At 43.3% G+C, this 22,227-nt stretch overlaps 1 protein-coding gene across 1 annotated transcript in view; it reads right to left on the bottom strand.

The window, feature by feature from the left end:
• LOC308291838 (dedicator of cytokinesis protein 3-like) overlaps positions 1-22,227 on the bottom strand; it is a gene marked incomplete at both ends in the record, with an annotated part of 140,294 nt that overhangs the window by 99,343 nt on the left and 18,724 nt on the right. The window contains 4 exons of the mRNA XM_080733969.1: positions 1,263-1,359; positions 9,099-9,154; positions 10,472-10,512; positions 16,072-16,155. Of these exons, the coding sequence (XP_080590095.1) occupies positions 1,263-1,359; positions 9,099-9,154; positions 10,472-10,512; positions 16,072-16,155 (278 nt within the window). The remainder of the gene's footprint in view (positions 1-1,262; positions 1,360-9,098; positions 9,155-10,471; positions 10,513-16,071; positions 16,156-22,227) is intronic.

Genomic DNA, 22,227 nt, shown 5'->3' with positions numbered 1-22,227 from the left:
AGGCGTCTTACTAGTATAGTATTGATTTCAGCTGTTGATTTCAGCTGTTACAATTCCAACAAGCCATAGCCAGATGGCAAAGGATTGGCGCGACCTCGCCCTTGGTCGCATGTCGCCCTGAGGCGTCTTACTAGTAATTATATTGTGCATGTTTAAATGTACAGGGTCCCTCTATGGCACAAACATATTTTCAGATGGCGCGCCGCGGCCAATATTACATATTAATTTTGTTGGGGGTCCTTGACCTGAAAAAGGTTTTGAGAACCACTGCCCGTATAGACGTAGATGCTGTGCGCTGAGTGGGCGCAAAATGCATTACTGCCTATTACATTATTATGAGATCTCCTGGTGCAACGTTGACATTCTGTCCTGAGGGCAGGATGCATCCCCTGGAGGCAGAGCCCGGAGGGGAGGTCACTCTCACAGAAGGCCTTTCATCCTCCAGGGAGCACGCATGCACTCAGCAAGTCTGCAGTGGCAATCTGCCCGTTACACTCTCACATGTATCCTTGCTGTTCTGGCAGAAAACCTCTTATCTCCAGGATTTTAATCCTGTAATCCTGGGCGCTATGCTCTCCCTCTGCCAACCTGGTGGGAGAACCCTGAATTGAGCTCATGCTTCTTCCTTCAGTGTATGAGGAGTGAGCAGGCCTCTTCTTATCATCTGACAGGGGGGAGTTTCTCCGGTAGGACGTAGTGAGTGGAAGGAACACGTTATCCCAAACCAGTTCCTTTACCCTTCCATCAGGCGCCCCGGCTGGCCAGGGGGAGGCATTATAGAGACCAGGATTACTGCATGTTGTTTTTGTGAGGGTACCTACCATATGAGACACGGGGAGAACATGCAAACTCCACACAGAAACACCCTTTCGCCAACCCCACCTAGGGTATGGGCACTGATTGTACTTTTGACTTGATTAAACCACTGTATACAGTCACAGAAAAGTATCAAAAGTAGCAGATCCACAAGCTTGAAACGTGGCACAAACAACACGCTTTGAGCTTGTAGATCGGGTATTTTTGATACTTTTGTGTGACTCTGTACACAATAGTATGAGCAAAACCCCTTAATTGCTCCCGATGTGCAATTGGTGCCTTGCATGCTTTCCTCTGCCATCGGTGTATGAATGTATGTGTGAATAAGTGAATGTAATGTCACAATCTATAAAGCGCTCTCTACAATACAGATTGGAGAAGATTACATTCTAATCGTCAACAACAATGACACGGTTGTGATGTAGTGCGGTGTTGGGGTGACTGACCACATAGAGCTGTTTCCACAGCACCCCCCATTCCTGCAGGGTAGAGGTGGTCTCTGTGATGATGGGGTCTTCTAGAGGGACCACCGTCTCACACAGCCTGCAGGGGGAGACAAAACACACACACATCAGCATTATGGAATGGCGATTAAAGGAGTAGGTATCCAAAGGTTTCCTGTCTCCCAGTCCCATGAGCTAGTCTCGCGTGGCCAGACTGTTGACTCCTGTGATTTGCAAATGTTCCCGTCATACAGTCTGGGGAAACAGAAGTCTTATGATGAGTATGGGATAAAGCGGATGTGACGCACCTGCTCCCTTGGTGCAATAACGATAAGTCCTACTGGAAGCGTTACTGTATGGCTTCTTTCAGTATTTTTGGGGGCGTTACTTCGTCTTTCTCTGGTGTAATGACTCTGTCTGTGCTAGAGTGTTTCTGTTATGTTTCCAAATGGGACTACAGTTACGTGCAGCAGTGACTACTTCCGATACTCGCCGTTCGGGAGCTGTAGCTCTATATACCATTCGGAGATTGTGGAATAGTTGTCTGGCTACGCGAGACTACCCATGAGCCCTTGTGTGAAAGTTGGGCATCACTTTCTGTTCCTCTTAGCCGTTTCATTGTGACTGGTTGCTGTTGCTGCTGTGAGCCTGTGACACCTGCATCTCTGCATGGTGATTACTTGCTGCTTTGTTAAGTGATTTGAATCAGCTGTGTGGAGGAAGTGAAGCCCACATTAACACATACCCTTTTCCTCCAAAAAAGGACTTATTTTCTACCAGTAAGACTCCCTAATCGGGAGATAAGCGACCGTCAGGTCACATGTATACACAAAGAGGGCTGTAACTGGCATTGCTTCCTAGTTGTGTGGGCAAGGTATAGATAGGTACCGGCCCCGGCTCTCCCGGACGCTCCTAGCCGGAGTTACGGCATTTTATGTGAGCTGCAGTGGAGGGGGTCCTCCACTGGGGGCGCCACCACTTTTGCATCCGTTCTGGGGCACCAGGAGTGGGTGGTCCCCAGGAATTCCCCGTGAGCAGCCCCGTTGGGGTGGTCATTTGGTCATTTTTGCACATTTGGTCATTTTTTACATCTGGGGGTCCCCCAGGGACCTGGGGGTCCTTGGAGCTCCGGGGGTCCTTGGAGGTTGTAGTTTGCCAGGTAAGGAGTGTGTGTGCAAAATGTGGCATGGATGGGGGCAACGGTTGTGGAGATATGAGCAGGGCAAAAGTGTGACAGGTGACGTGTCACTCACGGAGGGACATTTTTTTACACCTGGGGGTCCCCCAGGGACCTGGGGGTCCCTGGAGCTGCGGGGGTCCTTGGAGGTTGTAGGTTGGCAGGTAAGGAGTGTGCAAAATTTGGCATGGATGGGGGCAACGGTTGTGGAGATATGAGCAGGGCAAAAGTGTGACGGACTCACTGACTCACTCACTGACAGACAGCCGGTGGAGGTTTTGGTAGTAAATGCGACCTGACGGTCGCAATCAATTACATACCCTTGATTTCAAGGAGATTTATTGGTCGCATTCCTTAAAGCCAATAATTTGATGACCGGTGGAAATAATACATCATAAATAATATTTTTGGGGGTGAACCCTTGATATGACCAAACCTGCCTACCGATGAGGTCACTGGTAGGCGGGTTTCTGCAACTCCTCTGAGACACAGAGTGAGTAGACAGAAATGGTACCATATTATAATGAGCATTAGGACCAACGAACATAGGTAGAAAATGGGCGAAGTGGTGCTTTAAGTTAAAAAAAAAAATGTACTTCTTCCTCAGTTCAGAGTGACAACAGAAGTCAAAGTCTTCAAAGTCAGCGTGGGAATTGCCACTGCCCTCAGACTGCTCTGTCTGTGCGTGCACGTGTGTGTGTGTGTGTGTGTGTGTGTGTGTGTGTGTGTGTGTGTGTGTGTGTGTGTACGTGTGTGTGTGTGTGTGTGTGTGTGTGTGTGTACGTGTGTGTGCGTGCGTGCATGTGCGTGTGCGTGTGTGTGTGTGTGTGTGTGTGTGTGTGTGTGTGTGTGTGCTAAATGTTGAAACGACCAACTTTGCATATACTCTGATATTCCATCTTTGCTTCTTGCTGCTACACAGAAAAGCTCTCTGGGTTGAAAAAAATAAATAAAATAAAACACCACTCAACAGTCAATCCATTACATAACGTCCCTGTAGGGTGGAAACCTCATATCTCCATGTTTCAACTTTGTATGATTGTTTTGTTGCGGCCATCAGGTCGCAGTTACTATCAAAACCTCCAGCAGCTGTCAGTCAGTCTGTCAGTCTGTCTGTCCGTCACACATCACACTTTTGCCCTACTCTTATCTCCGCCACTGTTGCCCCTATCCATGCCAAACTTTGCACACACACACACTCCTTGGCTGCCAAACCACAACCTCCACCCCTCATTTCTCACATGGCCCTCTTCTAGCGCCACCATGAGGCTGATTCTTGCAAAACACATTTTTGCTCCTACAGATGTTGCCCTAAAATCACACAAAGCGGTATCTCTAAAGTCATGTCATCAACATGGATCTGTCCCATTTCCCATATTCCTCCTGATTGGCTACCATTGCCTTCTAAAGTTTGTGGGTCGCTTATCTCCCGATTTAGGGAGTCTTACTGGTTTAGTTTTTGGGGAAAATGAATTCATAATCAGTGTCCTACTTTGTCATACTACTTGTGTCACACAAAAGTAGCAAAAATAGCCAAGCTCTCCACAAGTGAGTCTTGTAGATCTGTAGATCTGTAGAAAAAAGGAAATTATGTATATGTCAATGGCAGAGAACCGTCGGACAGGAAATTGCATATATACCGTCATTGACATACTTATATTTTACTGTATGTATGTACATCAATGATGGTGAATGTGAACTTTTCTTTGTTTACAATTTTTATCTCACGATTTTGTAACCCATTTTTCACCCGGTGTCAATTATCTAATGTAATCCTGGACGCTACACTCCCTCTGCCAACCTGGGGAGAGCAACGTACTGACCTCATGCTTCCTTCTATGCACGAGAAGTCAAAGTCACTTCTTATCAACTGACAGGTGGGAGTTTCCCCGGTTGGACGTAGCGCGTGGAAGGAACACGTTATTCCAACCAGTTATTTTCCTCTCCATCAGGCGCCCGGCTGGCCAGGGGGAGGCAGTGTAGAGACCAGGATTACTGCATGTGTTTACCCTACCCTAGGAGACACAGGGAGAACATGCAAACTCCACACAGAAAGTGGCGCGGAGGAGAGAACACGCCCCCAGCACCCACAGCATCCCCAGCGGGAATTGAACCCAGGACCTTCTAGATGTGAGGCGACAGCACTAACGACTGCGCCACCGTGCCCCCGTTAACACTTTCCCAGCCAGGCCAGAATGGCTTGTCTGTGGACTAGCCGTATTATGATCTGAGACAGCATTCATTTTACAAGAGCATCAGCGCGCCCCCCGTCCTTCTTGGATGGCACCGTTCTTTTTTTTTTTTTTTTCGGCTATTGTTTACTCACCAGCGAAGTGTCTCGATCTGCATTGGCATATAGTGGGGAAAACATCACGGACAGATGCTATGTTAACGCCTCCTCCTACAATGAAAGTGAACGGGACTTTGGCTATAGAGAACGAAAAGCTACCAGAAGCACTTCCGGTTCAAAGGGTTTAGCGAATGATCCTTTTAGATCAGTCGAAGAAGAGACGGAGGACAGCTGCCGATCGTTTTTTTTTTTATCATTATCATTTATTTCGTTTTTAATGACCTAGCACGGAAAATTCCGATCGGCTAATTTAAGTACAGAAGAAGTACGGTTTAATCCGGTTTTAATATTAAGTGGCTCCCCGTGGCTGAGAAAGAGTTAACAAGAACTTTTGGCTAAATAATGACTACATTGGACCCATTGGAACATGGGTTATTTTTCCCCCATTTCCTGAAAAGTAACGTTTGGTGGACATACACGGTTTCCACCGGACAGTGCCTGTAAGCCCTCAGAGCGGTCCTGCGCGGTGACACCGCTCTCGGAGAAGCAGGGAGATGGATGCAGCTCTATGGTGGGTTTCGTGTCATTAACTTTGCTATAGACAGCAAAGCACATTTCCCAAAGTGCAACTTCCTGGAGCGTGCGAGCATAATAACAACGTCAATTCACAAACGCCAGCACTTTTAATTGTTCTTGAGTGCTAAACACGAGTCCTCCCTCTGCTATATGGCAACACTATTGGATTGGTTGTGAAGGTGAAAAGTAAGTATATTTAGTCAAGTGCTGTTCGGATAGGTCAGTCCGCAAAGCACTCGTCTTTGGAGCCCAACTCAGTGTTTACGCTGAGTATTACGGCTTGGTTGTGGCAAGTTGTTTTGATAAATACCGGGAGCTGATGGTACATAATGTGTTGTAGTAGTAAGCTCTGGGAGCTGATGGTAGGTGTCGTTGTAAGTACAAGTTGGTATCATAATCTACTTAAAGTACCAAAAGTAGAAAGTACTTGTTATGCAGACTGTCCTGTTTCAAGTTTTAAAATGTATACATATCTTTAGAAAATAGCAGATCTAAAAGCTCACATTGCGACGCATTCTGGGCTTGTAGATCGGCTCTTTTCAAGTGGCCGAAAAATGGGGCTGAAGTGGTTAATGTATGTTTTGTAATATTTGCAATATTTGTCTCCGAGGTGTAATGGAGTAGACGTAAAAGTATTGAGAATAGGAAATACTCCAGTAAAGTAAAAGTATACCTCAAAATTGCACTTAAAGGGGCACTCCACCACTTTTCAACTTATCTTCATATAATAGGTCCTCACTAATGTTCATGATAAAATATCACAATTTTTTTCTACTCAGTTTGGGTCTCATAGGAGAGCTGTGGGTGGGTCAAATCCTTCCTACTGGTGACATCATCAATGGGAAATGCAAGCTAATAGAAACTGCAGGCTTTCTATTCCTGAAAAAGTTGCAATGTTAAAGTGGAAGCCATTGTTCTCGTGATAATAAAAAAAAAAAAAAAAATCAAAAATATTATTTAATTGTTTTTTTGTCAAACGATGATGTCACCGGTAGGAAGGATTTGACAGCTCTCTTATGAGACCCAGACTGAATAGAAAAAAATTGTGCTATTTTATTATGAACATTAGTGAGGACCTATTATATGAAGACAGGTTGAAAAGTGGTGAACTACTCCTTTAAGTACATTAAGTACATGTACTTAATAGTTACTTTACACCACTGAATAAGAGCTCTCCCACTGCCTGGCTTTCTGCCTCGCTGCTATGAATAGCTCTGGCTGATCGGAACAACACAGCTCCAATGGAGCGGGGGGAGGGGGGGGGGGGGGGGGGAGACAACAGCTCCAATGGCTTTCCATTCAGTGCAGAGGGTGGGGGAGGGAGGGGGGGATCATTTACAAATGTATACAGTAATCCTATAAGTATGGATCCTCAGTAATATGATCTATTAGAGGAGAGAGAGAGAGAAGCCAGTTAATCCATACGTCATGACATTGATTCCTTGATGGAATCGCGTCACGCCTGTGACTGTGTGTCGCGAACAACACGAGAGCTTTCTTGTTAGAGCCCCGATCCATGCCAGATTTTTGGGGTCCTATGCGTCCGATGCGCCTGATGGAGGGGAAAGGAACTGGTTGGAATAACGCGTTCCTTCCACGCGCTACGTCCAGCCAGGGAAATTCCTCCCTGTCAGGTGAAAAGAAGCAGCTTTCATGCATAGAAGGAAGCATGAGGTTTAAACATTTTTTAAAAGGACAACATATTAACAAAAGTAGAAAGTAACATACCGGTATTTAGAAAATAGCTGTAGCCGTGTGTGATGTAAAGTGTAATATGTAATATTTAGGTAATGTGTGTTTTGTCCGTGTTGGTGAGTTTTTTGTCTGTGTATTTTCTGCACTGTTTTCTTTATTAAAAGTTAAGTGATAAAAAAAAGAAGGAAGCATGAGGTCAGTCCGTTGCTCTCCCCAGGTTGGCAGAGGGAGAGCAGCGCCCAGGATTACATCAGACAATTGACAAGGGTGAAAAAAAAGGGGTTACAAAAATCGTGGGATAAAAATGTAGATTAATAAAAAAAATAAAAAAAAATAATACTGTCCGATATCCCCATGTGGCTCGGCTTGGTGTGAAGTCAGCGGATGTGACCAGCAAGTAGGACAGCATCTGTTCACAGCCAAGACAGCCACAGATGTTCCATGCCGAGGGCGACGCATCAACGATGTGTAGCCCCGGGACATGTCAAACTAACTGCTGCTTATACTCCATTTGGCTTCTTTTTTTTTATCCCTTTACTTCTTGCATTTCTACTACTAGCTCCAGTATGGAGCAGAGAATGCTCAGATGAGGGGGGGAAAAAAGATTACAGAGAAAAGTGGGTCAGTAATTTTGGCAGATGGTCAAATATGCAGCGTTAGAATATGACTCGATGCGACGTAGTAGGGTTGCAGACCGTCTCTTAACATAAGGAATCGTCCCCTTATTTGGAAACTAAAAGACGTGTCCCTTATCCCCAACATCCATTATCCTGGGGCGGAACATTTGCCAAAAAATAGCAGATCTACAAGCTCACAACACGTCGCAACGCATTGTGTGCTGGTAGATCAACTATTTTTTGGCAAAGAGATTTAGTGGAGAGTGAAAAAAGACAAGTACCGGTAGGTTATTTCCAGGTCTATTACTTTTACCAATTACAGAGGGTTTAAGTTGTAACGGATATGCAGCTCGGCAAATAAAGGTGAATTGATCCCAGTGCATGACGGAGGATAATTTCACAATAAATTTAACGATTATCATCCCATTCCCTTGAAGAACACTTTGTTCTTCAAGCAGCTCATATCAGTGTTGATTTTGAAGGAAAAAAAATCACTGACGATAACTAAATAAGAACTAAAAAAAAAAACTAAGCTATGATGACTAAAACTAGGGCTGTATTTGGATTGTCTTAAGTACCAGCTCTTATGCCTTAACTTAAAGGCCTGTCCATACTGTCTCTGACCACCAAAACGTTTCGTCAGAGTTCCGACTTGCTGACGATTCTAGATGCGAGTGATGTCATTTTGTAGAATCTTATGATACTTAGTCAACTAAAACTAAAACCTTTCAGATGACTAAAATGCATGACATTTTATTCAAAAGATTCTGTCCGCTTTTTTCAGTCTGAAACCAAATCTGTGAGGCGTTGTGAGCTTGTAGATCTGTTATTTTTGGCTAATGCTCCCCCCCAGAATATGGATGAGGGAGTTCAAGTGGTTAAGATAATATCGTCTCTGTCGGTTGGAAACCTCATAAATCCAAAACAGTTACTTTTCAGGATTCAAATTCCAAAATATCAAAAGCAGCAGCTTTTTCTACAATCTCAAAACGTGGCACGAAAGATCTGCTACTTTTGGTACTTCTGTACAATGATCAAGTAGGACATTAATTTACGAAAAAACACATTTTAAATATGGAGATCACTAAATACATTTTTATCCCTCAATTTTGTAACTCATTTTTCACCCAGTGCTAATTGCTTAAGCTGTAATCCTGGGCTCTGCTCTCCATCTGCCAACCTGGGGAGAACCCTGAACTGAGCTCATGCTTCCTTCAGTGCATGAGGAGTGAGCATGCCACTTCTTATCACCTGGCCGGGTGGAATTTCCCAACCAGTTCCTTTCCCCCCAGCTGGCCAGGGGGAGGCAGTATAGACAACAGGATTACTGCATGTTTTTTTTTGTGAGGGTACCTACCCAAGGGGACACGGGGAGAACATGCAAACTCCACACAGAAAAGGCCCTTTCGCCAACCCCACCTAGGGTATGGGCATTGGGCATTGATGATGTGGAGGAGAGAACACGCCCCTAGCGGAAGACTCACCCTCTGTTGGTGACTGTGGACTTCTTCAAATGGACATAGCTGGTTGGGAAGATACCCTGTGAACCACAAGAGAGACCACATGTTACTGAGAGTGTGACATGGGACAGGAATCACAGGGTGCTACTGAACGTTTTGTTGCAGAGATGTAAAAAGTATCAGCTATTTTCAAATAGCCACATATAAAATAGGGCTAAAGTGGTTTATTATAATATTACAATGTATATCTGCAAAGTAGCAAGCACCGGTAACTAAAGTTCTCAAATAGGTGTAGTGGAGTAAAAGTACAATATGTGTATCCAAGATGTAGTGGAGTAGAAGTTAAAGAATTGGAAATTGGAAATACGTAAGCAGTACAGTATAGTTACTTTACACCACTGCCTATGTGTGCGTGCGGCTGTGCGCCCTGGAAAAAAGGTCTATGGGGCTTTTAAGCCGTGACATCATTTTGTAGTCAGACCTCCAAGCAAATTTATTATCAATATCTGTCCCTCGCTATTTCAACAGATCCGAGACAAAAATAACGACTAAAGTATAATTCTACCACTTTCCTTTCAACAACAAAGAGAAGAAAAATTAGTAAATAGTAAAAATAGTAAAAAGATTCACGGCCGCTGGGGGCAGAGTCCTCCTCTGCCTACAAAATGATGTCAGACTTAACAGCCCCATAGAACAAACATGGGTGAATTCTCCTTCTACAACACTGACCCCATTCCCTAAAAAAAATCTGGGTCACTGGCTTCCCTTAAAACAGGCCTGAAAATCCAACTTTCAGGAGGCCAAAAGGGGAGTTAATTATCACCTCTCCCCTTAGACAGACGACCCCCCACCCCTTTTTCAATCAATCAATCAATCAATCAATCAATCAATCAACCAATCATTCAATCAATCACATATAGTTAGTAGTTATTTATTTCCGAAGCCAACAGAATGTGTAAAATGAAATGTTTGCATTTAAACACAAAAGTCAGTTTGGGGGTCCCCCATTTATTTATTTATTTTTGGGTCCTCCAGATTATTAGCTTATGTGTAAAACATTTTTCTCACTCAACAGTGAACAAACCAACATACAGCATAAGTTTATGCAGGGTATCTGCACATTTCTAAAGTGACAATTGAATGACTTTTAAGACCTTGCCTTTTTAATACCAAATTGTCCAATATTACATAAGAGAGGCAAACATTGTGAAAATAGCAGATCTATAAGCTCACAACGCCTCGAATTTGCGAGGCGTTGTGAGCTTGTAGTTCAGCAATTTTCACAAAGTATGTTTATCTGTTCCCCAGTTGAAATATGATTGGGGTTCGCGGACTGAAAGTTTTGGGAACCCTTGGCTTACACCACAGCATAAAGTACGCAAGGTGGACATAATTACCTTGATAGAAGGCTTCTTGGTGGAGAATCCTCTGTACCAACCTGCAGGAAATCAAAATACAGAACCTTATGAAGGATCATGGAAGAAGCTGTATTCACATTGTTTACTTAAAGGTATATTCAGTGATTGTATTTCATTCAAATAAATATAATATAATTGGTACATTTTCCATTCATTCTCCTCACTAGAATGTGTCAGGATCATACATATCCTGAAGCTGGAGACGTATGCTTACCGATATTCAGTGATTGGGTCTAAAAACGAGAACATTATAATGGTGTAAAAAATCGATATAAAACTAAAACATTTCCACGCTGTAAGGCCAGTAAGGGACAAGATGAACCCCGGCCACTTTCATTATCACTGAATACACATTTAAGTAAAAGTATAAATACTGCAATATAGAACTACTCTGTTAGGGTACGGTCACACCGGGAAAATATTCTACCTATGAGAGTGGATTCCGCCAATGCATTTCAATGGGAATGTTGTGGATTTATGGTCTTCTTAAAGCCCGTATCAGAGTGTACGGTGGAGAGCTATCCACCGCAAATTTGAGGTGGAAAGCTTTCCATCTCAAGTCAGAAAATAAGTGCAGGACATCATAGTCACGGCCCACGGTGAAGTCCTTCACCCTGTCTAGACCGGTTCAGGTCGACCAATCAGTGAACGGGGTGTAGAGCCTGTCTGTCTGATAGTAAAAACAGAGAGATGTGTTGGAACTCGCGGTGGAAAGCTCTACACCGTGAGGAATGATGTAACGTTGTAGTTTCATGACTCAAAAAGACTCGAAAAGACTACTACTACCCGACTATGATACAGGCTTTAGTAGCTTTAAGCGTGCCGCGCAGACTTTTTCGTTTATGCGTGAAGCAAGTTTTCCCCTCTGTCCCCTCTGTTTATAATCGCGAACAGACCATGGCGTGCACGTGGATCGTGCATGACCCGTGCACCATCGTGCATGATGAAAAATTCGCGGCATACAACGCGAAGATCGTAGTTTTTCGGGGAAATCAATTAGTTAAAAAAAAGGTCTTCACTGCCATTGTGAAGTAAGTGATGGATGGATGGATGGATGGATGGATAGATACAGTAGTGCAGAAGAATAGCGTCACAATAAAGACACCCACAAACAAATACAAATAAAGTACACAGATGTATATACACCCTCCAATCCTCCTCCCAGATGCAGAACATGAAAACGTACGGTAGAATCATAAAAGTAAGCCTATAGACATCAGCACAGAGAACAGTACATCGATCAATAGGTCGTGCTACCAGATCTGATATTAGATTGTGTGTCTCCAGATTGGATTAGCAGAGAGTCAGCACATCCACATAGGCTGTGTGATCTTTATTGGATTGGCCAACTGGAGCTTGGTGGTCTTTACAACGAAACACAGTGCAGCAGGAGAAGGTCTTTACAATGAAACACAGTGCAGCAGGAGAAGGTCTTTACAATGAAACACAGTGCAGCAGGAGAAGGTCTTTACAATGAAACACAGTGCAGCAGGAGAAGGTCTTTACAATGAAACACAGTGCAGCAGGGGAAGGTCTTTACAATGAAACACAGTGCAGCAGGAGAAGGTCTTTACAATGAAACACAGTGCAGCAGGGGAAGGTCTTTACAACGAAACACAGTGCAGCAGGAGAAGGTCTTTACAATGAAACACAGTGCAGCAGGAGAAGGTCTTTACAATGAAACACAGTGCAGCAGGAGAAGGTCTTTACAATGAAACACAGTGCAGCAGGAGAAGGTCTTTACAATGAAACACAGTGCAGCAGGAGAAGGTCTTTACAATGAAACACAGTGCAGCAGGGGAAGGTCTTTACAATGAAACACAGTGCAGCAGGAGAAGGTCTTTACAATGAAACACAGTGCAGCAGGAGAAGGTCTTTACAATGAAACACAGTGCAGCAGGAAAAGGTCTTTACAATGAAACACAGTGCAGCAGGAGAAGGTCTTTACAATGAAACACAGTGCAGCAGGGGAAGGTCTTTACAATGAAACACAGTGCAGCAGGAGAAGGTCTTTACAATGAAACACAGTGCAGCAGGGGAAGGTCTTTACAACGAAACACAGTGCAGCAGGAGAAGGTCTTTACAATGAAACACAGTGCAGCAGGAGAAGGTCTTTACAATGAAACACAGTGCAGCAGGAGAAGGTCTTTACAATGAAACACAGTGCAGCAGGAGAAGGTCTTTACAATGAAACACAGTGCAGCAGGAGAAGGTCTTTACAATGAAACACAGTGCAGCAGGAGAAGGTCTTTACAATGAAACACAGTGCAGCAGGAGAAGGTCTTTACAATGAAACACAGTGCAGCAGGAGAAGGTCTTTACAATGAAACACAGTGCAGCAGGAGAAGGTCTTTACAATGAAACACAGTGCAGCAGGAGAAGGTCTTTACAATGAAACAGAGTGCAGCAGGAGAAGGTCTTTACAATGAAACACAGTGCAGCAGGAGAAGGTCTTTACAATGAAACACAGTGCAGCAGGAGAAGGTCTTTACAATGAAACACAGTGCAGCAGGAGAAGGTCTTTACAATGAAACACAGTGCAGCAGGGGAAGGTCTTTACAATGAAACACAGTGCAGCAGGAGAAGGTCTTTACAATGAAACACAGTGCAGCAGGAGAAGGTCTTTACAATGAAACACAGTGCAGCAGGGGAAGGTCTTTACAATGAAACACAGTGCAGCAGGGGAAGGTCTTTACAATGAAACACAGTGCAGCAGGAGAAGGTCTTTACAATGAAACACAGTGCAGCAGGAGAAGGTCTTTACAATGAAACACAGTGCAGCAGGAGAAGGTCTTTACAATGAAACACAGTGCAGCAGGGGAAGGTCTTTACAATGAAACACAGTGCAGCAGGAGAAGGTCTTTACAATGAAACACAGTGCAGCAGGAGAAGGTCTTTACAATGAAACACAGTGCAGCAGGAGAAGGTCTTTACAATGAAACACAGTGCAGCAGGAGAAGGTCTTTACAATGAAACACAGTGCAGCAGGGGAAGGTCTTTACAATGAAACACAGTGCAGCAGGAGAAGGTCTTTACAATGAAACAGAGTGCAGCAGGAGAAGGTCTTTACAATGAAACACAGTGCAGCAGGAGAAGGTCTTTACAATGAAACACAGTGCAGCAGGAGAAGGTCTTTACAATGAAACACAGTGCAGCAGGGGAAGGTCTTTACAATGAAACACAGTGCAGCAGGAGAAGGTCTTTACAATGAAACACAGTGCAGCAGGAGAAGGTCTTTACAATGAAACACAGTGCAGCAGGAGAAGGTCTTTACAATGAAACACAGTGCAGCAGGAGAAGGTCTTTACAATGAAACACAGTGCAGCAGGGGAAGGTCTTTACAATGAAACACAGTGCAGCAGGGGAAGGTCTTTACAATGAAACACAGTGCAGCAGGAGAAGGTCTTTACAATGAAACACAGTGCAGCAGGAGAAGGTCTTTACAATGAAACACAGTGCAGCAGGAGAAGGTCTTTACAATGAAACACAGTGCAGCAGGAGAAGGTCTTTACAATGAAACACAGTGCAGCAGGAGAAGGTCTTTACAATGAAACACAGTGCAGCAGGAGAAGGTCTTTACAATGAAACACAGTGCAGCAGGAGAAGGTCTTTACAATGAAACACAGTGCAGCAGGAGAAGGTCTTTACAATGAAACACAGTGCAGCAGGAGAAGGTCTTTACAATGAAACACAGTGCAGCAGGAGAAGGTCTTTACAATGAAACACAGTGCAGCAGGAGAAGGTCTTTACAATGAAACACAGTGCAGCAGGAGAAGATCTCACTTGTGGTCATGAATAGAGACAGAACAGGGGCGTCAATTGGGTATGGCAGGGGTATGCAGCTGCCATACCCTGGGTCCAGGGGGGGAAATAAAAGTTACTTTTAAATATAAATCCATGAATGTCTCTTTATCGGCGCTGGTTATTATGTTGTTAAATTACAGTAAAATAACTACAAATGCAAAATTTTACAAAATGTCACTTTAACAAGGTATTATAATTATATTCTCCACACTTGTATTCTCCCCATCTTGACAAAATGGTATATTCCCAGGTTCCGCAGCCGCAGGTCAGCTGCACAGGTGCAATGCATTATTGTTAATTGTGGCACGTTTACTAACATGCTAAGTTTATCTGCACTTGAAAAACCATTCCAGGCAGCCCAAGAAACCGTAGAAACCTGTGTAAAAAACTGACATTGTTTTCAGACATTGTGAAAATAGCCGATCTACATGTAGATCTGCTATTTTCACAATAGAACCGTGTTATCCAAAATGTAATGCCTATTTTCCATGAGGACTCCCATCTTTGCCATACCCTAGCTTTTGCTGAACTGACGCCCCTGAGCCAGACCAATCTATTAGATGTTTTTTGATGGCGATTGTGTAGTCGATGTGTCATGATCTTTAGATATTAGTATTTATAAGTATATTGTCTCTGTGGGGTGGAAACCTCATACTGTATGTCCAATTTCAGGATATGGAGATATATGGAGATATGCCCTATTAGAAACTTTTAAAAGTAGATAGATAGATAGATAGATAGATACCTTTATTATCCCAAGAGGGAAATTCAGTAAAGTAGCCTTTGAACAATAAAAGGCAGCCTCCGCACAATCAAAGATGTGCAAAAATCTGATTCGTTTAATTTTTTATACAAGCTTTTATACAATAGACCTTCGGGAAGATTTGCAATTTTCTTTTGCAGGGTTTTGAAAATGTGTTCCAAATCTTTGCTATATCCCTTTTTCGGTCATTGTCATTTCAAAAGATAAACAAGAAGAAGAAAAAACTCGAGAAGTAGTGAACACAGCCATCGTGCTCTCAACGCATCACGGTGCAACACGTTGTGAGCTTGTAGATCGGCTATTTTCACTTGTTTACCGGTAGGTCCCGATTAGAGGTCAGATTTGGGAACCACTGGTCTAAGTCAGTGGTTCTCAACCTGTGGGTTGGGACCCCCAGGGTGGCCCTCAAATTATTTTGGGGGGTCCCCAGATGATTAACTTAATGTGCAACGTTGTTTTCTCACTCAGCAGTAAACAAACCAGCATAAAGTTTACGTGTACAGAGGGTATCTGCACATTTCTAAAGTGACAATTTAAGGACTTTTTAATACCTCTAAAATGACAAATTAAACATTGGCCAAATTGGCCAAATTGTCAAATATTAGAGGCAAGAATTGTGAAAATAGACAATGACAAATTAAACATTGTCCAAATTGTCAAATATTAGAGGCAATAATTGTGAAAATAGACGATCTACATGCTCGCAACGTGAGGCGTTGTGAGCATGTAGATCTGCTGTTTTCACAATAGAACTGTGTTATACAAAATGTAATGCCTCAACTCTTAGTGCTTGTCAGGGTGGGGGGTCCCCAGTTAAAATATGAATATTTTTGGGGTCACAGCCTGAAACGGTTGAGAACCACTGGTCTAGGAGGACTGTCCAAATTCCGGATGGGCATACAGTACATTTGGACCCAAAACTCTGGCATTGAAGCCAGGGGCTCTGATGATGTACTTAACATTCCTTTCAGAATAGAACAGACCAGAACAGAAAGGAACAGTGTGTCCTTACCTTCGCTCTTCTCCAGGATCTGGACCGTCTCCCCGATCTCCAGGACCAGCGCCTGGCACACCGACACCCGGAAGTTGCAGATCACTGCGGAGAGAAAACATATTGATCTCTGCAATTCATAAAAATACCAATAAGTCACTTTGTCCTGCAGCAGCAGCCCGCGTGACTAAAATTAGACAATCTATAAAGCTCACGTTGTGAGCTTACAGTACAGGTTGGCTATTTTCGGTTGTGTGACGATTCTGACGAAGCATGAATGGGCCTTTCATGCGAACCGCAGCGTGTTGATAGTTGATTCTTTGAGAAAAAAAAAGGAGAAGCAAAAGGATCTAACCCTATTAATTAATATTTAATTATAGCCTATTATAATTAAATATATATCATGTATTTTTCACAGAATGGATGAATCCTGGATGGCTTGATTCCGGGCTTAAAATGATTAATATAAATATTTCCAGAAATCGCATGCGAAAAATGAACGGCTTTTCTACTTGTGTAACCACAAAATGACTGCCACTGCTATGCCCTATAGAGGGAAATAACGGTTAACAATTGAATGTATTGTGTTGTACGTAAACACAAGTCAGTCACGTACGCTATGCCTTTTTAACCCCAACCCTAAACCAACACGCACCTTGCTGGAAGGCAACACTTGAGAAGCTGAGGGAACATAAGGCTGACCAGCAACCCATGACCAGTACAGCGGACATGGGGTGCGTTTGGAGGTATACGCCCTCTGCTCTGAGAGAGCTGGAGCATTGCCGGTTTGTCATGGCAAGGAGGCCCTACCGTTATAGTTATCAACTGAACTGTTGAGATAATAAAGGTATCTATCTATCTATCTATGAGCAACAGGCACCAAATAATGTCATTTTAGTTTTTTCTTTCTCCTTTGGAATTTATGATAACGTGTATCTAACTATTAATTTACCGAATACAGTGCCCAAATTTGGAGATGACATCACAGACTGCTGGTCTGGACACGGAACACCATATATGGGCATAAAAGAGAGCCAGACAGACAGACAGACGGATACAACAGGTATTGCACAACTGGACATGGATGGTGACTATTCTGCCCAGCGGCACCGGTCTGAGAGGGCTGCCCCCGTGCCGACTGAGCAAAAAACTACTTTCTGGCCTCGACAGCCCATAGTGTACATCCAAACAGAAAAGTCCTATCCTATGCTGAAAATAGCCGATCTACAAGCTCGCAACGTGTTGTGAGCTTGTAGGACTGCTATTTTCCGAGCAAAACACCCGAGCGCCACCATACATAAAATGACTTGTCTTTTAGTTCTACTGGATCTCTTCTCCACTAGTCCCTCCCTGACATTTAAGCCTAGTTTGTATTTGTGAAAAAAGGCAGTTGACGAACATATTTCGTCATTGTTTTTGTATACAAAATGAACACTGCTACTGATCAGGCTGTTGTTCGAGGCCTGACCACCGCTCTGTTGGCCTTGGCATGGATTTGTATGTGTGAAAGTTAACCTTGTGGTTGAGGCTGACAAATGCATTCATACTCTGTTTGAACTTTATCACATGTGCAACACGCAGACATACTACTTTCGCACAGCACAGTCTAGTCTCGTACATAAACTTCTGCTGACAGTATGTGGATCTACCGAAGTGCTACAGTACCACCTTTGTGTCCAACACACACAGGGGTCATCGCCATGCTGGCTTGTGGTGGACACGACATTTGTGTTAAAAGTAAGCCATTTACCATGAGAGGCAGTGGGTTGTTGGCTGATTTACCACTGTTTCAGGGTTGTGGCACGAGGCGACCATATAAATGAAAGAAAACACAGTTGTAACTTGCAAGGTTATTTAGTTACAATCATTAATTGTTTCAGTGGGCGGGGACCATGAGCCAACTCAAGGTTGTTGACTGATTTACCACTGTTTTAAGCCAATCAGAATCCAGTATCTGAACATGTGACCACAAAAAGTGGTAGAATTCCATTTTTGCCACGGACATGCAAAACGAGCGGACAATAATATTACCAGAAACACAATGAAGAGCTAGCCCTGATTGACTATAACACGTATGTGAGTGTTCAAATTAAACCAAATGGATCCCTACGGGTCCAAACGGGTCCATTTGGATTCATGCGTATGCTCTCAGAGTTATGGGGGTTGTTGCAAATACAACGTTTGATAACCACTAGTACTGGTGCACTCATAATCATCCATCATCATAAATCATCATAAATCAGTGTCATACATATTCTGAAGAAAACCTGGAGACTTGACGTTCAGCAATTGTGTCAAAATAAGAACATCATACAGAAGAAATCTAACATTTGCCACGGACAAGGCCAGGTCTTTTCCACAGACACTTTGAGGACCCCTGGTCGAACCTCATGAACCTTATGTCTAGGTTATGAGATATAAACCTATAAACCTAATGTATGTTTTAGGCCCCATTTGAACTGGCCAAACATACTGTAAGGGACTGCAAATGTATTTATTGATACGTCATAGGCGGTTAAGCCCGGTTAACTGCCCACAGTTCTCAAACAGCACCACTCAATCACACATGCACCAATGAGGGGACCCAGGGAAAACAATGCACAAGCAACTCCACATGTACTGTAGCGTCATAACGTGACCTTATCGAACTCTGAAACTCTGTACTGTATCTCCTTTTTTGAAACAAAACATGGCTATAGTGTTTGAAGTGATATTACTTGCCAACCTTGCATTATATCGAGTGGCCAGTCTGAAAAAACAGCAGAAGTAGCAGATCTACAATTAAGCTCTAGGCTATACTCAAGTAAATGTACTTCCTCACTGTCTAGCGCTGTCCGTCGCACCCAGGCTTGCAGCAGCACTGGTACATTTCAATACCGAAATGTACTCTGTTACAAGTAAAAGTCCAGTATTAGAAATGTACTTGAGTAAAAGTAAAAAGTATTGGCATCAAAATGACAAAGTACCAAAAGTAAAAGTACTCATTATGTAGAATGTCCCATTTCCCAAGTTCCCAATGTATGAAAAAGTATTTAGAAAAGAGCAGATCTACAAGCTCACAATGTGTCGCATCGTGAGTAAAAAGTACAATATTTGCCTCTGAGATGTGGTGGAGCAGAAGCAAAAGTATTACAAATTGGAAATATTCAAGTAACGTCAGAAATTCAATAAAATAAACTCAAAATTCCACCACTGGAACAAGGTGCATCAACAAACGAATGTTCCCACCCAGCATGTGTTTTTAGGGGACTGAAACAAGGTGATTATAACAGCGATTTATCCCCCAAACAAGCTGTTTAATGCAAACATCTAAACAGGGTGTCGCACAGGAGCGCTGCGCGCCGCTTAGCCGAGCGCTAACAAGACTCTCCCTCCCACCCTGAAGAGGCTAGTCATATTAATAGGCAATTAATTCTTTAAAGCAGTCCTGATTTCAGGCAACTGCTACATTAATTGCGCGCCGTCTCCAAAAATAGAGCCAACACAAACAACACGAGCAGCAAAGGAGTATACAGTGTATATATATAGGCCTACATTATCCTCTGTCGTCATACAGTAAGTCGGCGTTGTTAGCATTAATCTTCCACATGCCGGCCCGCTTTTTTGCAGCATCGTTTTTTCTTTTTTTACAAAAGTGATTATCAACCTTGTGTGAATCATGGCCCACTTGCTAATCTTCACCATGGTGTAAAGTAACTAAACGTATTTTTACTTTATTGGAGTATTTCCAGTCTTCGGCACTTCAGTTCTACTGTAAAACAAAACAAAAAGGAAGGATACAGTTTCGCACCAAATTCCGGGCCTGGGTACAAGGATTCACTGCGGGCCCCCCATGAATGTTCTTCATAGGGGGAGGGAGAGGGTTTAACTCATTTAGACAGGAAACAGCAGATATAGAAGATCACAGCGCTGTGAGCTTGTAGATCTGCTATTTTTGAAAGGTCTTTGAATATTTCAAATCTTTCTAAGGTTTTTTGAAAACCATGTCAGTGGTGCTCAAACTTTTGCATGTGAAGAACCCTCAAAATTATATGTATTTGGCCAGGGACCCCCATCTCAAAATATTTAGTTCCAGGGATCCCCCAGAAGCAAAATTTTAGTTACAAATGTTTGCTTGAAAAATACATACAGTATATTCAAAGATTTGCACACATTTTCACGACTTTTCAAAAACGGTAGATCTACAAGCTCGTAGATCTTGTATATCTGCTATTGTTCAATAGCTAAAGTATAAAATAATTAAGGCCCCTCCACCTTGGGCCCTAGTGACTCAGTCCCACTCCCCCCACCCCCCCCCCCTTGTGACGCCCCTGAGTACCTTTACCAACACTGCTGACCACTTTCATGATCATAATCATCACAGTAGGCTTGCATACTGACAAACCAACATCCAGGCTCCTTGGATGCAACAATGTTGTCTTTTACTTTACGAAAGTCCCCAGACCCTCGTCAACACCCAACACAGCTTGCCCATGTTGGTTAGAAGTAAAAAAAAAAAAAAAAAGGCGATTCAGGATAAGCGGTTGAAGATGGATGGATGGATGGATCGTAATACGTCAATACATCAGAAAAAGAACGTAGGTAGACCAAGCACCTACTCCGTTAAAAACTTTATATAAAAACCTACAAAATGCTATCATTAACTCTGAGGACCCCTAAGGGGTCCCCCGGACCGGCGTGTTGAAGACCCCCATGATTTAATGTACACACAACACAACGCCTGGCGGTTAAAAGATCATTTTGTTTGCTTGATGACTGATGGGGCTTCGCTCCGTAGACGATTCTCTCCGCAAAGAATCTACAAATGGTGGAAATCCTGTGAGTCATTATGCAAATGAATTATAGCCAGGGGACTGAGGAGGAGGAGGAGGAGGGGGGGACCGTGGGTGGTGGTGGTGGTGGGGGGGGCTCGGTGCCTGTTTTGCAGGAAACCAGAGCTTGGATCCTCTGCTCTCACCGTAACTATGGCAACAGATCATGTACATGTACAACCGAAGGGCTTTTTTTAAAATTTCACTCTGTCTCACTTGTAACTGCGCTGCGGTGCTTTGGATCCACAATCTTTTTTGATAAAAGATGATAAAAGATGATAAAAGATGATCGTGATGTTGCATAGGGGGTCACATGTAATTCTAGGGTTCCTTGACGTGAAAAAGTGTGAGAACCACTGACGTAGAAAAACACACGTTTTTTTTTTTTAAACTAAGAAGGATCTAGAAGAATTTTACAGAAACGGGTAAAAAATATTCAAAGACTCGGACAAATGTTCACGTTTTTCATAAATAGCAGATCGACTGCGAGCTTGTATATCTGCTATTTTTTCTATGCAGCTTGTCATTGTACATCTGCAATTTTTGGTGTCATCAGAATAATACAGATGAATTGTTTTGTGTCGTAAACACAACCAAATGAACACTGAGGATTTTAAAGAGTACAAAATGGATTCAAATCGGTGGTCCGTGGCCTGCTGTTTTGCATATTACACTGCGGGGGTCCTTGTCTCCTTGACATGAAAAAAAAGGTTGAGAATAATTGGATTAAAGGGGATAAAAACGTATAGCAGCGACTTAAAGAGGGGACTTCAGGTCGATCTAGCATCCATGGGTTTGAATATTCTCCATGTTGAGAGTCCTCGCAACCCTCTTCCTTCCATGTCCTCTGGGCTCATTTGCAATGCAAAAACGTGCACTTCAAGCCATTAAAGACTGAAGCTCTTACAAGCAAGCATGTAGGAGCGAGATGAGACCCTCGTGGCTGAGAGAGGTGGGTGGGTGGGTTTGGACTGGGGACCAGGGACGTGCTGGCCATTGGGAAAAGCGGGACAACTCCCGAACGGCCCGGTTCATTCCCTGGCCGGTCCAGGCCGGGAATGAACCGGTCCATTAGGAAAAAATTTAAAATAAAATGTCGGCCTTCGTTCCATTTTGGGGGCTGGGCAGCCAATAAAGTAAATCGAAACTGTCGGGCAGAAAACCTTGTATCTCCAAGTCTCAAAGTTGTAAATTTTTTCGCAAAGCAAAGCCCTGCTTCATCATACAAGGCCGTTGCACAAAAGTAGTGAAAACAGCAGATCTACAAGCACACAACGCCTCGCGGTGCGAGGCGTTGTGTGCTTGTAGATCGGCTGTTTTCACTAGTTTTAATCATTTTTAAAATTATAAATACAAAACAAACGGT

This window comes from Nannobrachium achirus (assembly GCF_963921795.1).
Source record: "Nannobrachium achirus genome assembly, chromosome: 9".
Taxonomy (NCBI): Eukaryota; Metazoa; Chordata; class Actinopteri; order Myctophiformes; family Myctophidae; genus Nannobrachium; species Nannobrachium achirus.
The sequence above is the reverse complement of the archived record's forward strand: the minus strand, read 5'-3'. Positions and strand labels throughout refer to the sequence as shown.